The following is a 17,362-nucleotide window of genomic DNA, read 5'->3' as shown; positions in this document are numbered from 1 at the left end:
GCTGCACCTAGGGCCACATTCGATGCATCTGTTTCCACTATAAATGGACAAGTTGGGTCAGGGTGTGCCCGGACTGGGGCCATGGAAAAGGCAAAAGCAAACTGGGCTTTGGGTGACCAAGCAAATTGCATAGCTTTGTGGAGGCGGGAGTTATTAATCGGGAGAAGTTAGCGATGAATCTCCTATAAAAATTTGCAAAGCCCAGGAAACACTGGAGTTCCCTGAGGGTCCAAGGTGTTGTACAGTTACAAATGGTTTTCACCTTCTGCAGATCCATCTAGATTCCCTCTGGGGAGATGATGTACTCCAAAAATTCATTGGTGTCTCCTTGGAACAGACCAGATATGGTGGTAGTGCTGGTCCAGGTTCTTGGAAAATACCAGAATATCGTTGAAGTAAATAATCATATACTGGTCCAGGATATCCCTGAACACATCATTCATGAAATGTTGAAATACTGCAGGGGCATTAGTTAAACCAATCATCATCACCAAGCATTCAAAGTACCCATATTGGGTATGAAAAGTGGTCCTCCATTCATCCCCATGTATGCTCCCTGAAGATCTAGTTTCATGAAGATCCTGGTAGTTTCATGAAGATCCTGGTCCACCAATTTCAGAATGAGGGGCAAGTCACTTGGTTCAATGCACGATATTCTACACAAAGGCATAGTGACCCATCCTTCTTAACAAGGAGGACTGGTGCCCCCAATGGAGAAGTAAATAGCTGAATGAAGCCCTTGGCAAGTTTTTCTGGATGTACCCATGGAGCACCTCCTGCTCTGGTTAAGACATAGAATATATCCATCTGTAGGGCACCTTTGTAAAAGACCAGTGCCAGATTTTCAGAGAGTTCAAGGCTAGAATGAAAAAGGATAGGGAGGCTAGGCTGAAATTGCTATTATGGAGGCAGTACTCAGGCCACTATTGGGGTTGTCCCAGTCTGACTCGGTACCAAGTGCTGCAGCTTCAATGAGAAGTGCACCTCCAGATTTAGTGGAAGCCTGGCACCAATTTTCCTCTCCAGTGCTGAAGAAGAAATATAAGACTTCCAAAAATGCCGTGGCCAATAGAAGGTCTCCAACCTCTAAGTCTGGTAAGATGGCGAGAAGGAGTTGAGTAGAATGTACTGAAACCTAAGCAATCCTCCAAACTGGTGCCTAAATCAGCACAGTTGGCTCTGGCACTGCAAAGAGCATTATCGAGCCTGGTGCCAGAAGTGTCACTGTTATCTTCTTCGGCACCACAACAGGATACCACCTCAGTGCCGACTACCACAGAGCCGTTTGTAGTGGCAAAAAAATCTCCTCTGCCTCTTGGTGACAATGTCTCCATCACTACAGGAGTGCAAGCAGGGGAATTGTCCCAGTATTGTGGGATACTTTCCTGGCTTCTGTACTACCCCAATGGAAATGGAAAGGATCCATGTCCTCATCCCAACTCCCTGGACCCAGCTGCCTGTCTGACCTCAAGACTCTCCTTCCGTTTTCCCATGTGGTCATTTAGAACAGGGGCTAGAGTGTCCCTACTCTGGGGTACTCTCTCCACACCAGCCACTTCCCTGACCCACTGATCACTGCATTAAGTTTAAACCAAACACAATTTATTAAACAGCAGCTGTAATTAAAATAAGGGAAAAATGGAAAAGGTTAAAGGAAAAAGAAACCCCAAACTATGGGCTTAGGGACACCCTAAACAATAGTCTCTGAATTTAAGAAAAGTTCACAACGTATTCTTTACATGTCCCAGGCGTCCTTCCCAGGACTTGGATGGACTGTGGTGATACTGCGGGTAAGACATCTGCTCTGGTGGTGGCCACACACCCTTTTGCTCTAGGTGGGAGGACCCTTCTCCCTAGTATCAGCCTTCCTGTTGGGGTCATGTCCCCACCCTGGTTCTGCCTTCAAGCCACCCTTGTCTGGTCACGTCTCCCTCCACTGAGCCTGCTCAGCCCAGGGTCCCCAACTCACTCTTCCCAGCTGCTCACCACTCCCATCTCCAGTATTGTGGCAGGCAGTGTTTGCTATCCCGGCTTTGGTCCTGTGGCTCTCCACTGCAGCAGAGCCCTGATGCGCCATCGGCACGGCTGGTCGATGCTGCTCCAGCTCCCTGGATCTGGGCTGCTGCTTTGCCTCCTGCTTAGCTCTGACTGCTGCACTCTCCTTAGCCCTGATCTACTCTGCCCCTTACCACTCAGAGGATGGGCCCACTGTGCTCTTGACTCCTTCATTGGGCTGCCTGCACTGTCGATCCAGCTGACCTGGAGTGTTGCCTGTCCCCATTGGCCCTGGAGTCTCAGGATCCTGTCAGTTTCAGGATCCTGATTCCTCTTTGGCCCTTCCCCTTTCTTCTGGTACTGGGAGAGGGCCAACTAATCCTCCTCTCACTAAGTTTCAGTAAGGGGCAAACAGCCTCCTTACATTGGCACTGTTGCCCTATCCAACACCAGTAGTTCACCTCTGGTACCTCAGTTGCCTGCTTCCCACACAGTGGCCATTCAGTACTGTCCAAGGGGAAGCCCGCAATGATGGCAACACTATGACCATCACCAGGTTCTCAGCATCAGTTTCTTGCACCAACTGGATCAGCCCCTCCATGCTCAAAGGAAGGGGAGTCTTTGTTGTCAGATTTGGAAGAGGGAACTTATGTCTCGCAAGCCTGAAGCAGGACCTGCTGTTCTCCTCAGAGATCCTCTCTTCCAGCCTGCTACTGCTCCCCCATAATGGGAATGTGGCCAGGCCATTGGGGTATGGTCCCGTATCATTAGCTGTTTTGGAACCCATGAGGGTTTCCCCCAGCTTCCAGATCTTCCCCCCTCCCCATGCCTGTTTAGTGCCCTTGTCTAGAAAGGCAGAGCCTGTGCACTGAGCAGCTCCGGATCCAGAGTCTGGTATCAGGCCCAGTACTGAGCATCAAGAAGAGATCCTAGAGCCAGAGCAATAGCTGGTAGAAGAGATTTTATCGCCTCCAGTTTTGGCTTTCTCTTCATCCTCTCTGGATAAAGCTGTTTTGTCTGGGGCAACTTCACCCCTTCTTGTTGATTTTAAACTTTATCAGGAGTTATTAAAGAGAATGGCTGCAGACTCAGTCATACAGGTGGAAGTTGTCAGGGAGTCTTCACATGACCTGGTTGACATCTTATCATCTGGGTACCTCCTGGGTGGCTCTGCCAATTAATGAAGCAATACTAGAACCTATAAAGGTGCTATTGCATCTTCATTGCCTCCCACCTCAAAGAGGGCAGAAAGAAAATACTGTGTACCCTCCCAAGGTTTAAGTATCTTTATACTCACTCACCACCAGGCTCATTAGTCATGGCAATGGCTATTGAGAGACAGCAGCAAGGGCACCAGGCTGTCATTCCCAAATAAAAAGACTCTAAGAGGCTGGACTTATTTGGCAGGAAAATTTATTCAACAGGGGATTTGTAGCTCCTTATTGTCAATAGCAGGCTCGTTGGGGTGATACAATTTTAATTTATGGGGTTCCGTGGAGTAGTTCAGAGAACTGCTTCCAGAGAATGTGAGGAAGAAGTTCTCTTCCTTGGTCAATGAGGGCAGTCTGGTCATGAGAATGTCACTGCAGGCAGGACTGGATGCAGCACTAAGCAGCTAGAACCACAGCTTCCATGGTTGCTATGCGCAGATCATCCTGGCTGCAATCTTCTCTGGTCTCCCCTATGAAGTCCAGAATACTAGCCAGAACTTGCTGTTAGAGGGTTCCTCTCTATTTTTGGACCAGACAGATATCAACCTCCATGAGCTTAAAGACTGTAGAGCTGCCTTAAAGTTCTTAGATTTGTACACATCTACCCAGTCAGAAATCACTATCAGTCCCAATAGATGCACCAATATTCCATTCCATTTCCTTGAAAGGACCTGTGAAAAAAGAAGTCACAAGGTTATAGGTACAGGCTTCCCCCTGGTGCTGCTTTGCCCTTTATGATACCTGGGATGTACAAAGCAGTCATTCTTCTTCAAGTGCTCGCTCATGTCCATTCTACACTAGGTGTGTGCGCGCTGTGTGCACCATTGCCAGAGATTTTTCCCTCAGTGGTTTCCATCGGACTGGTTCTAGTGCCCTCTGCTGCTGCGCACTTATGCACTGGTATAAGGAGCGCTGCCAACCACGAACCCTCTCAGTTCCTTCTTACCATCTGTGCCGATTGCTAGAAAGTCTCCTCTTGCTTCAGCAAGGCACCTATCAGTGGTTTTCTTATCTGTATTATAGTTTAGTGTGTAGTGTATATACAGTAAATAATGTTAGTGTAGTGTGGCGAGGGAGGTCTATTCAGCCTTGCGGGTCTTGCTCTCTCTTCGGCTACACTGGTGGTATGGCTGGGTGGGAGCAGGGGGGTCGGGGCCCGGTCCCGCCCTCTACCCCGGGCCCTGACCCAGGGACCCTGCAAGGAGTAGCCTCAAACTGCCTAGTTCATGAGAGATACTATCTTCCTAGGGTTGCTTGTCCGTGGCCCCCCTGCTTGCGGTCCACTTCCTGGAATCGGGGAAGAGGGTTTTTTCCCCCCTTCCTCAACTTGAGTCTCTCCATCCAGTTGTCTGAGCGTCTGGGTCTTCCTTCAGGCCTTTGGGCCTACATCCCTCAGCCCTGCCTGGACGCACTTCTCCCTAACTCCCATACCTTGGTGTTGTGGCAGAACAGTATTAACTCCAAGCTCTGTAGCAGCTCTATTCCCCTCTGCTCCGCTCCTTCGCCCAACTCCCTTTCAACTACCCCTGTCTGCTTGAAACGGAGGCTTTTAATTGCTGTGGCAAGCTCCTTAACTGGCTGAATTACCCAGGGAACAAGGATTTGTTAAACCTGGGACTAATATATATGCCTTCCAGTACCCTCCTATAGCCATCAGGTCTGCCCCTGTCCCAGTAGATAGTACTCCCTCCCATTATCATTAAGGGGTTCCCTTCACCTCTGGGGCCACCACTGGTCACCAGACCCTGGCACCAATCGGAGTCAGCAAAAGGTATTCCTCCCCCTGTGGTTGCCTAGAGTGGATTCTTCATCTGAGTTCAACACGGAGCTCTATGTGCAGCCTCAGAGTCATCGGTACTCATCCTATATGTCGCTGGACCCTGGTGTGGATCATCCCGCCAGGGCCTGGACAGGAGGACAGTGACCTATGTAGTAGCCATTCTGATACCCTTGGGGGTTTCTTCTGGTACTGGATCCTCCCTCCCACTGATCGTACTTGGTTGCTTCCAAGAGGCAGGTTCCCACTCAACCACATTTGGCACTGGACCCCGAATCCGGTACCAACCCTGGTACCGATCTACAGGATGTGGCCCCTATGGAGGTTATTGAGGCTGAAGAAGAGGAAGGAACCCCCGCCTCCATTACAGGCTTCTTCCTCCTCCTCCCCGGATGAGACCATCTTGAGCCCATGCAGCTCGCTGCCACAAGATGAATTTCAGGCTCATCAAAAGCTCCTGAAGTGGATAGCAGCTAGGGATGTAAAGTAGCAAACGGTTAACCGGTAAGTAGTAGTCTTACCATTTACAAACTGTGTTATCTGTTCAACTGTTCACTGTATGAGGGGCTGTACATGTTGGGGGCTGAGTGGGGACAGGTGTTGCAGGGAGGGATGATGAGAGGACTGGGACTCACCCATGCACAGGGCAGAGCCCTGATGGCTCAGTGAGCTGGGAGGCAGTGGCTGCAATGCTCCTGCATGAAAGATCTGGGGGGTCGGGTGGGGGGTGTCACTGGTTCTGGGGCAGGGCCAGGAGCACAGTGGGAGGTAGATGGACTCAAGGGGGTGGGCAGGGCATGGCGCTGCACAGAGGTGCCTTTTTGTCCACTTATGCGGGCTGGGGGGCAATGGGCCCTGCACACCCAGGGCGAAGTTGGGCAAAGTATGACTGGGAAACCAGGGCGGAGGCACTTCCCTGCTCTAGCCGGCGCAGTCATGGCCCTGTCCCCTCCTATCCCCAGCGTCTGCCTTGCCAGACAAAGCCTGCCCCAGCTGCTGGAGCATCGCCTGGGCAGGGCAGAGACCATCTCACCCCCCTCCAATGTGTGTTTTGTTGTGCTGGCCAAACAGCAACCTCCTGCTACCCAGCACAGCCAGAGGAGAGCTCTATGGTGCAGAAGCAGCAGCCACAGCCATGCACCCTGGGTACCCCCACGTCTCCCCCACCCTCGCCCAGGTGGTGCAGCCGCCGCAGAGTGCGCTTAATGGGGGGGCCCGGTGACCTCCCCCACACCCTGCACCCCAGGTCAGTGCCACTCACTGGAGAAGCAGACCGCATACTGGAGCTAAGGATGTAAAACATTATATCATTTAAATGTTTAAATGATATAATTTTTATCATTTAAGTGTTTGTTTAGTTAAGTGATATTTTACATCCCTAATAGTGGCTAACCTGGGGCTAGAGATTGAAGACCTCAAGGAATCATCCTACAGTCTCATTGACATTCTGGTTGCAGGAGCTCCATCTAAGGTGGCCTTACTCATTAATGAGGCGGTAATGGGTCCAGTCAGAGCCCTGTGGCAGACCCCATCTTCTCTGCCCCCACTTCAGAGAGGGCAGAGAAGAAATATTACATGCCAGCCAGTGGGCATGTGTGTCTATACTCTCACCTCCTTCTGGGTTCCCTCATTGTATCAGCAACTAACAAAAGGGTTAGACAGAGACAATTGAGTGTCAGAGGATGCTAGAGCCAGCCTAATGGATATCACTGAGTGAAAAATCTCCAGCAACAGTGCACGCAGCATGCAAACACCTAAGATGGAATGGACATGAGCAACACATCTTGAAGAGCAGCAGTTACGGAAAAGTTAGTAACCCTTTTTTCTGAGGGGCTGGTCAAGGTTGCTATACCAATTTCTGTCTATCTAAACCCAAACTTCCCCATCTTCACAAACCATCTGTCCCACTCCCACAGTGCTTATCCCAAATTACTTCAGACCAGTGGGTCTTGAACACTATGGAGGTGGGATGTACTCTCCAGTTTGCTTCTGCCCCTCCCTGCCACCCTTCCTCCATCTTTGTCCCTCTTTAGGGACCTTTCTCATGAGGAGCCCTTCATCCTCATGTAATCCTTTGGTTGGGAGCTATAGAGCGGGTTCCACATGGTCTAAGAGGGGGAAGGGCTTTTATTCCACTATTTCCTAATCCCAAAGGCAAAATGGGGAAACTCAGACCAATCTTAGAAGTGCGTAACTCAACAGATTCTTGGAAAAGATAACATTTCACATTGTCACCTTAGCTTCTGTTGTTCCCTCCCTGGATCCTTGGGACTGGTATGTTGCCCTCAATTTAAAGGATGCCTGTTTCCATGTGGAAAAAAGTCAAGCCCGCAGTTCATTACCAGTTCACTGTACTACCTTTTGGCTTATCAGCAACTCCCAGAGTCTTTATAGAGGTTATGGCGGTAATAGCTGCATTCCTCTGAAGATAGGGAATTGCAGTTTACCTGTACGTGGTTGACTGGCTTGTCAAGGGCTGGTCCAAACTAAAGTACAGAGCAGTGTTGCCCCAGTCCAATCAACACTCAATTTCCTGGGACTATTAATCATTGCAGAAAAGTCTTCTCTCTCTAATCGAGAGGATAGAGTTTGTAGGGGCTGTACTGGACTCATTCCAAGCCAAGGGCTTTCTTCCAGATTCCAGGTTCTAGGCAATTCAATCAGTTGTTTCAGGTTTGAAGGCTCACCCGGTCACAATAGCACAAAACTGTTTGAGGTGTCTGGGACTTATGGCCTCTTGTACCTTGTGGTTCAATACATCAGACTGTGCCTCAGGACTGACTGGCATGAGTCTACTCGCCAAAACACCATCAGCTAGACTCGGTGATGAAGGTGACCTCCCATGTCCTCGCCTCCCTAGATTGGTGGACAAATCCAGCTGATGTATGTGTAGGCATTCCATTTGCCCACCCACAACTGATGCTCATGCTAGTGACAGATGTGTCTGCTCTGGGATGGGGAGACTACCTGGTTCTCTACAGACACAAAGTCTATGGTTCTCAGAAGACTTAGCTTTACACATTAATATCCAAGAACTGAAATTTGTCAGACTAGCATGCCAAGTGTTTCTTTCACAGATCAGGGGAAGCTGCCTGTTAGTCCTCGCAGACATAATGGCAGCAATGTTCTACTTCAATAAATGGGGGGAGCCCACACTCCTCCACTCCGTCAAGAGGCAACTCGACTCTGGGAGCTCTGTATTGAGAACTCAGTAGATCTAGAAACATATTACATGATGGGGGTACAAAACAACCTAGTAGACCACCAGAGCAGATCATTTATGAGTCACAAATGGTCTGTTTGTCCAGATATGGCCAGATGCATCTTCCAGCAGTGGGACTTTTCCCAAGTAGACCTATTTGTGACAATGTATAATAGAGTGTCTGCAGTTCTGTTCCTTATGGGGGTCACAGCCCAACTTCCATAACAAAAGTCTTTAAATCATTATTTGAGGTCTTCAATAACTCAGTCATAGGTTATGGGTCTATTACAGGAGTGGGTGGGTGAAGTTCTGTGGCCTGCATTGCACAGGAAGTCAGACTACATGATCATAATGGTCCCGTCTGACCTTATAGTCTATGAGTCAGGCAGGCTTTTCTATGCTTTTCCAACAGTCCTGGTAATTCATAGGATATTACTAAAGATAAGACAGGACCAGTCCAAAGTCATACTTATAGCCCCAGTGGCCCCATCAACACTGATTCTCCACTCTCCTGGCATTGTCAATGAAACCTCCAATTTCACTTCCACTAGACTTAGACGTAGTCTCCCAAGATCCTGGTTGCTTACTCCACTTGAGCCTACAGTACCTTCACTTAACTGCTTGGTTGCTCCATGCCTACGGAGCGGTCTTGGTTGAAATAGGTTCAAGAGATCCTGCTAAATAGTAGAACGTCTTCTGCAAGAGCTACTTACCTCTCTAACGGAGACTTTTCCCCATCTAGTCTCACTAGTATGGAGTATCACCATACTGTCCCTCAGTTCAACATATCTTATTGTACTGGAAACACCAAGGTTTGGTGGCTAGTTCGATCAAAGTACATATGGCAACTATTTCAGCATTCTATCCTGAAGTGGATAATTGGTCTGTTTTCTGTAATGACAGGTCCATAAGGTTTTTGAAATGCTTAGTCAAATTATACCCTGAAATACAAGATTGTGCCCCCTGTGGGTTCTAAACTTAGTATTGTCAAGACTTATGGGTTCCTGTTTTGAACTGTTGACTACGTGTTCTCTACTGTGTCTATCAATGAAGGTGGAATTGGAAACTTTGAAACTTCAGCTAGTGCAAAATGCAGCATCTCACCTTCTCACAGGGAACGTATTGTAATTGTATTCTGTAGATTGCATTGGTTTGCAACTTCTTTCTGGGTGCAGTTCAAGGAAAAATTAGTTTTAGCCTATTAAGGCTGGAATGGGGAGGAAGAAGGAAGAAAGGAAGTCCCACTTGAACAATTGGGGATGAGAAACTCTAATCAAATTGGCAAAGAAAAGAAAGTGTATAGATTTGATAGCACTGGATGGAGTTTTTGTGTTGGGACTGTAGGTTGCCACAGATGAACTTCACAACAACAGTCCTGAGGGAATTTACATGGAACTCAGCTGTACCCTTTAGATGACTGCCTTTGAGTGGCTGAGAAAGTTAAGCAATGGGGTTTGGTTTTGGGCTTGTTCTTTCACTTCCTGTCAAGATGGGCAGGAGGAGAGAAGACAAAATAGATCCTTTATTAAACAGAAATCAGGTTTGTGGTATTTAATAAAAGTTCAGCTAGTCCCTAGGGTAAGCAAGCTGTGGCTCAGTCTAGAAAAGACTGAGATTATAGTGGGGGATCCAGCTGGAGGAATTGGTGGAGAAGATAGCTTCTTCTTTGAGTGCTCTCCCTGTGGGTGCTCTGCTTCAGGTGTCAGTGCGTCCTGGCACCATCAATGGGAGATTTTTGAAGCAGTGCCTTTCCAGGCCATGCATGCGCAGCAGGTATCTTGCGGCATCATTGGCACCTCAACTGTTGCTTACGTGGTGTGACCCCTCAGTTTCTTCTCAACCATCCTCTGCCTGAGATGGAGCTCTGCAGCACTGTCCCTGACAGAAAAACAAATTTCAGTTAGAAATTCTTTATATATATAGTTTAGTCCGAATAAGTTAGTGATAGAGTAAACCATAAGTTTTAGTTAGTTGTTAAAAAAATATTTTTTTCTTCCCTGTAGTTCCTCGGTTCCTCCTTGGCAGATAATCACATCTACTCCGAGGAATAGACAATACTTAAAATGCCTGGCTCCCCAGGATTCAAGAGATGTGGATCCGGCAGAAAGGCAATTCTCATCTCAGATGGCCACTCTCTGCATGTCAGATGCCTTGGGGAAGGCACATCTCAGCAAAGTGCATTTACTGCACTAACATGAAGGCGAGAGACAGGTGTGATAGGGATCTCTGCCTGAAGCTCATTCTAATGGAGAAATCCCTTAAACCTGCATCAGAACCAGTCTCCAAAGGAAAGCGGGACAAGGACAAAGCTCACTCCTCCACAAAAAGGAGGAAAAGAGCCCTGACCTTGCCAAAAGGAGATGTGCCCAAAAAGAAGCGGTCTCCAACCAGATCTCTGCCCTGTGTGTCGACTGCCTCATGGGGTGAGCACTTTCAATGTTCCAAGCACCTCTGGCACAATCCGCGTTTAAAAGACATCGTTGCCAACAACAAAATCAATGGAGCTGAGATGTAGTTCTGACTCTGCCACGGCACTGTCAACACCACCAAAATCGGCACCAAAGCCCAACACAGCATTGATGCCTCCACCCTTGGCACCAACAAAATTGGTACCAACAGAGTTGGCACAGAGGAAAATAGCATGCAAGGTAAAGACGCCACCTACTATGCTGGTCAATAAAACCGCATCAACTTCTATGGTACCGGAAGTACATCAACGGTGCGAAGTGGCAGATGGCACCATACTGTCGGCACCACCTTCACCGCTATTTGGTACCTACGGATCACCAGACCACACCATAGTGGAGTGTAACTTATAACCAGTTGCAACCCCATTCACAAGCAACGAAGAGGACAATATACATAAGTGTGTCTTCTCACCACACCACTCATCCCCTAGGACTCAACAACTTCATCCAGATCAAAATCCCAAATGGAGGAGATGATGAGAGAGTGGTTCATACAGTCTTGGATGATTCCAGAAATGTCATTTCCTCAACAGTGGCCCCCATGGGATCCATGGGCTACTTATAGGGCACAACTCAGCCATCCCATGACACCAATAGAGACGAACCAAGATCACATTCATCATCAATTGGTTCAGAATCCTCTGAGTTGCAAGACAACCCAGTAGAGGACACAGATGAAGGTATAGACCAGGACACCTCACCACCTCTTAACTCCTCCTCATCGCCTGATGAGGTGATAATGCTATTGCCTACTACTATGGTGGACAACTTCAGGCAGTTCCAAGATCTGTTGAAAAGAATGGCAATTAGCCTAGAAATACCTCTAGAGGAAGTAAAAGAAAATCAACATAAACTCCTTTAGATGCCTTAATGGAACCTGCTGAAGTCATCTAGAAGACTCCAGTAGCTCTCCCACCAACCTGCAAAAGGGCGGACAGAAAATACTATGTTTCCACCAAGGGTATGGAGTTTCTATTTACTCACCCCACTCCAAACTCATAGGTTATAGACACTGCCAACCAAAGAAACAAACAAGCATAATATAAGTCTACACCACAGGACAAAGACTGTAAGAGGCTTGATCTATTCAGGCACAAAGTAATACTTCTCGGCAACACTTCAGTTTAGAGTGCCCAACTATAATGCCCTTCTAGCGAAGAATGACCACGACAACTACGCTAAACTGAATGACTTAGCCAACTACTTACCAGAGGACAGACGCGATCAGTTTAAAACTCTGGTGACCAAGGGCCAGTTGATCACCTGAACATCTTTGCAGGCAGCCTTGGACTTCGTGGATGCAGCAGCCCAGACAATGGCAACAGCCGTGGTCATGCAGTACACATCATGGCTGCAGTCCTCAGGCATTCCAAGGGATTTGCAATTAAAAATGGAGGACTTGCCTTTCAACAGGGAGAAGTTATTCTTCAAAAAGATGGATGAAGTTCTCCACTCCATGAAAGAGTTGAGGGCAACCCTGAGAACACTCAGAATCTATGCACCTGCCCAAAAGCATAAAAAATACCGACCATATCAACGCAAAGAACCCTCCTTCACCAGACAACAAAGACCATATGACACATACCGAAAGAAGCATAGATCTGAGAGACACAGATTAAACCAAACCCAAACTCCCTTGTCTCAACCATTGCAGATGAAACAATCATTTTGAAGCATCGGGTGAGAGCATGAGAAACCTTCCCACAACACCAATTCCAGCTACCAACAACATGCAATTTTTTGGACACTGATTGCACCCATTCTACAATACCTGGGCATCAATTACCATGGACAAATGGGCCCTAGAAATCATCTGTGGGCTACTCTACCCCTTTTACAACCATATCGCCTCCCCGACCTTCATTCCCATCCCTCCTCAGGGACCCCTCTCACGAGCACCTGCTACAGCAAGAGGTGCAGCACCTCCTACAAAAGGGGCAATAGAACACGTCCCACCTCAATACAAAGGAAGAAGATTCTACTCCCAATACTTTCTAACCCAGAAAAAAAGTGGATGTTGGAGGCCAATACTGGATCTCAGGAAACTGAACAAATTTGTTCATGTCCAAAAATTCAAGATGGTTACCCTAGCCACAGTAATTCCATTGCTGGAATGGAGAGATTGGTTCTCAGCCCTTGACCTGCAAGATGCTTATTTTTATATTACAATACACCCATCACACCGGCGATTTTTTTCAGTTCACTGTTGGAGTAGAACATTATCAATACAAAGTACTGCCCTTCGGTCTTTCCACTGCTCCATGCGTCTTCTCCAAGACACTTGCAGTCGTGGCAGCACATCTGCACAGACAAGGGATAATCATCTTCCAATATGTGGATGACTGTCTTTTGAGATGTCCCATCCGCTCAGAGGTACTACAGAATACACAGAGGACCTTTGACCTCTTTCAAAGCCTAGGACTTCAGATAAATTAACAGAAATTGACCATGACACCCACTCAACAATTGGAATTTATAGGAGTGCACCTCGATTCCATAGATGCAAGAGCATCACTACCAACACAAAGATTCCTTACACTAACAAATCTCATTTTGAAAGTCACAAACAGTCCGTATATCACAGCTCGTACCTGCCTTCAACTACTCGGGCATATGGCGGCCACTATGTTCATAGTGTAGCACACCAGACTACACATTCGCTGCCTCCAACGGTGGCTATGCTCGGCCTCCATACCAAACAGGCACAGCCTAAACAAACAGCTGGTACTACCCCCAAAATCAAGGACTCTGCACTAGTGGACAAATCCAAACAATGTCTGCAATGGCATATCTTTCCAATGGCACCAACCATCCGTGATAATCACAACAGACGCTTTACTAATAGGCTTGGGTGCACATATGCAGAATCTTACTATCCAAGGACAACGGTCCCCACCAGAAACCCATCTGCACATCAACATACTCTAGCTAAGGGCGGTATACTGGGCTTGCTCACACTTTCTACCACAAATAAGGAACAAGACAGTCCAAGTACTGACTGACAGCATAACCTGCATGTTTTACATAAACCGACAAGGTGGGGCCTGGTTGCGCTCTCTATGCATCGAAGCCATAAGACTCTGGAATTGGTGCATAACCCATATTATAAACATTTCTGCCTCATACCTTGCGGGGCGTATGAAGACAATGGTGGATTCCCTAAGCAGGAAATTTGGTCAGTAATATGAATGGGGAACTAAAAGACAGTGTTACATGGTACATTCCAACGTTGGTGAGTGCCAACAATAGATTTGTTTGCAACAACAACAAACCACAAAAGCATTCACTTCTGCTTGAGAGCAGGGGTAGGACATCGATCCCTAGGAGATGCCTTCCTCCTCAAATGGGAACCCACGCTGCTTTATGCATTCACACCAATTCCATGAGTGTCAAGAGTGGAATATAAAATTTGCAGAGACCAGACCTCCGTCATACTCATTGCTCCAGTGTGGCCCAGACGACCATGGTACTCTTTGCTGACGAGGATGTTGATTTAATCACCAAACGGTTCCTAACCAGACTGCAGAATATGTACCTGAATATTTGCGACTCCACACTAGCGTGGGATTTAAACATCGTACTAAAAACTCTCACACACCCTCCGTTGGAGCCCTTAGCCATGTGCTCACTTCTTCACTTATCAGTGAAGGTATCATTCTTAGTCATAATCACTTCTGCTAGAAGGGTAGGTGAGATAGGAGCCCTCATGGTACACCCTGTACGTTATCTTCTTCAGAGACAAGGTCACTCTGAGACTCATCCAAAATTCTTAATTAAGGTATCATCATCCTTTCATATAAACTAGGTTAGACACCTTCCTACATTCTATCCCAAACCTCATAAAGACCAACAAGAGGCTAGATGTCACATACTGGACATTAGACGAGTGCTGGCGTTCTATCTAGATAGAATCAAAACATTCTGCAAATCACCAAGATTATTTGTGTCAACCACTAAGTGTTCCAAGGGAGCCACAATATCCACCCAGAGATTCTCCAAATGGATATCGAACTGCATCCAGCTCTGCTTCAAACAAAGCAAAATAAAACTGCCCCATCGTATCAGAACACATTGTATGAGGGTGATGACGACCTCCATCACCATTTTGAACAATGTACCTCTTGCAGATGCTTGCAGAATGGCAACATGGACATCTGAACACATATTTGCAAAACGTTACTTAATTACTCAGAGTGCAGACAATGACACACTGTTAGGCTCTACAGTGTTAAAAGCAGTTCCTCTAAACACTCTGAAGTCCCCCCATACACGACGGGACACCGCTTTTCAATCACCTGAAGTGAGCACCCACTGGGACAGCACTCAAAGAAGAAAAGAGGGTAACTCACCCTGTGTAGTAACTGAGGTTCTTCGAGATGTGTCCCCCTTTTGGTGCTCCACTACCCCCTCCTTCCTCCCCTCTACTTCGAAGCTTGTAACTGGAGCTCCATGGTATAGAAGGAACTGAGGGGTGGGCCGCATGAGCAACAGTTGATACGACAACGCCAGGCATTGCTGCAAAAATCTCCAGTTGATGACTCCGGGATGCATCGACACCTGAAGTAGAGCACCCACAGAGACACACATCTCGAAGAACCTCAGTTACTGTACAGGGTGAGTAACCCTGTTTTCCTCAGTTTGGGGTATTTGCCCAATATTTATTACTCAAGTTTGAAATCTGAGAATTTTTTTTCATCAGCAGATGCTTCTGGATGCATAGGTCACAGCAGATGGCCTTTCATGGTGTTGAACTAGAGTTATTGACATCTTGTCATTGCCGTATGGAATCAGCGTAATGCATTTTACATGGGGCTACTGACCATGTTGGAAACATCCTCTAGAGCAGAACACCATTTAAAGTGTGCTTTTCTCAGACAGTATGTTGTATTGACTGCTGATTAGTTTTGTAGTGCAACTTTTAACTTTAAATGGATTGGGTCCTGTTACTTTTGAAATCACCTGTCTCTTCATATGATACTGTGGGTAACTGAGACATCTGAGTCCACTGAGCTAATGCTCCCCACTTTAACTGCGGAAGGGCAGGGAGCAGGATATTCTTACTGTATGCACTCAGCAGTGCTTGAATCTGTTGTTCTTCAGGTCAGGTTGCAAGGCTCATTGCTTATTTGTTCACACTTTTTTTTCTTAGGGTGGAGGAAGGGATAAATTGCCAGTTTGAGGGTGATGGACAATTTGTACTATACCTCCTCTGCCGTTGGATGCCTGCCTTGGTAGATTTTCATGGAGACGTATTTTAGCCTTATATTTATAAGAAGTCAGCATTGTCAAGAGACAAGCTCCTAGTACTTTTATGCTGACATCAGTTTCTCTTTCCCTTTCACAGGTCTTCACTGGAATTTTTACAGCAGAAATGATCTTCAAAATCATCGCTCTAAATCCCTACTACTATTTTCAGCAGGGCTGGAATATTTTTGACAGCATAATTGTTATGATAGGCCTAATAAGCCTGTTTCTGGAAAAAAACCTGACATTTTTTAGATTGGTAATGATTCCTCTTTTTTGTCTGTTTGACAAAACAATAAACACTTTGCATTATTTCAGTGGCCCACATTCCCCTCAATAATTTTATTTGTAGGTAGTGAATAACTACTATGAAAATTCTAGACTGTATCCAAATGACCAATTTATATCTAAATTGTTTGATGAATTTGTAAACTTGATACGGTGTTAGTATATAATAAAACAATAAGAACCTCTGGAGCCATCTATCTTGAGGATCCTGACTCCAGGGGGCTTTGCTGCTTTGACTCTCCACCCCTTATCATTTCTCTGCAAGGACTGGGATCAGCTCTGTCACTCTGTCCCAGACCCTTTCTTTGGTGGAGGTGGGGATGTGAGGGCCTTCCCCCTCTCCCTCCCCAAGGATATTCTTGGAATATTTAGGTGAGGTTAGGGGTCCCGAGATTTCCTCACCACAAATACTTTGAGTCATATCTGCTGATTTTGTGACTAATCCTTATGACTGTTCTTAATGCTGTTTATTTATGTTAGCCTTCCACAGCTAAGTAGGAGTCATTTGAATTATATTTCTTCTTATACATCATAACCAAGACTGGTTACTGTGATAATCAGTTATATCTGTGCAAACAAGCTGAAGACAATGGGGTGCCACTAAAGCCCTCACAGGGTGAACAGGTGTCACTAAAGTCCTACTTTGGCATGCAAAACCCATATTACTAGTGGTGATACACCAGACTGGGAGGGGAACGGAGGGAGCTTGGTTTTCAGATAATTTCCATTGGCTTCCATTTCATGGAACTCAATCAATTCTTGATCAGGATCTAAAAGCTTGGCTCGATGGTAATGTACCAAGACACAGTCCTGTTTCCATAGAACTTAAAGCAAAAAGCTCATCAGTTCAGTGAGACTTATGAGCTAGTTACAGTTGATATAGCCATACTTATAATATTAATGAATAACAGAACCCTACAAATCATAATAAAGACAGCATTTTTATTCACAAAAATATTCACAAATCATAATTTGCTTTTAATTATTTGAGTCTTTTTAGTAGTATAGTAATACTTATTTCTTGAGCTGGTTAAACAATACAAATAATACATACAATATATTTGCAATTATCTTCTTAAATAAAAGCACCGAGTTTGATTTGCCTTGATTCGTGATGTCATTTTTTTTATTTGGACAACTGCTGTGTGTTAAAGAAAGTATTCTTGAATCCTGAACT

The 17,362-nt window shown here is 46.3% G+C and overlaps 1 protein-coding gene across 1 annotated transcript in view; it reads left to right on the top strand.

Annotated features, from left to right (window-relative positions):
- The window catches only part of LOC137149193 (sodium channel protein type 5 subunit alpha-like), a 145,611-nt gene that overhangs the window by 52,887 nt on the left and 75,362 nt on the right, over window positions 1-17,362 (top strand). The window contains exon 13 of the mRNA XM_067542553.1: window positions 15,998-16,156. Coding sequence (XP_067398654.1) covers window positions 15,998-16,156 — 159 coding nt within the window. The remainder of the gene's footprint in view (window positions 1-15,997; window positions 16,157-17,362) is intronic.

Source organism: Emydura macquarii, unplaced genomic scaffold, assembly GCF_026122565.2.
Source record: "Emydura macquarii macquarii isolate MOO-44397 ecotype Brisbane River unplaced genomic scaffold, CSIRO-AGI_Emac_v2 contig_719, whole genome shotgun sequence".
Classification (NCBI taxonomy): domain Eukaryota; kingdom Metazoa; phylum Chordata; order Testudines; family Chelidae; genus Emydura; species Emydura macquarii.
This window is presented reverse-complemented; position numbering and strand designations above follow the sequence as displayed.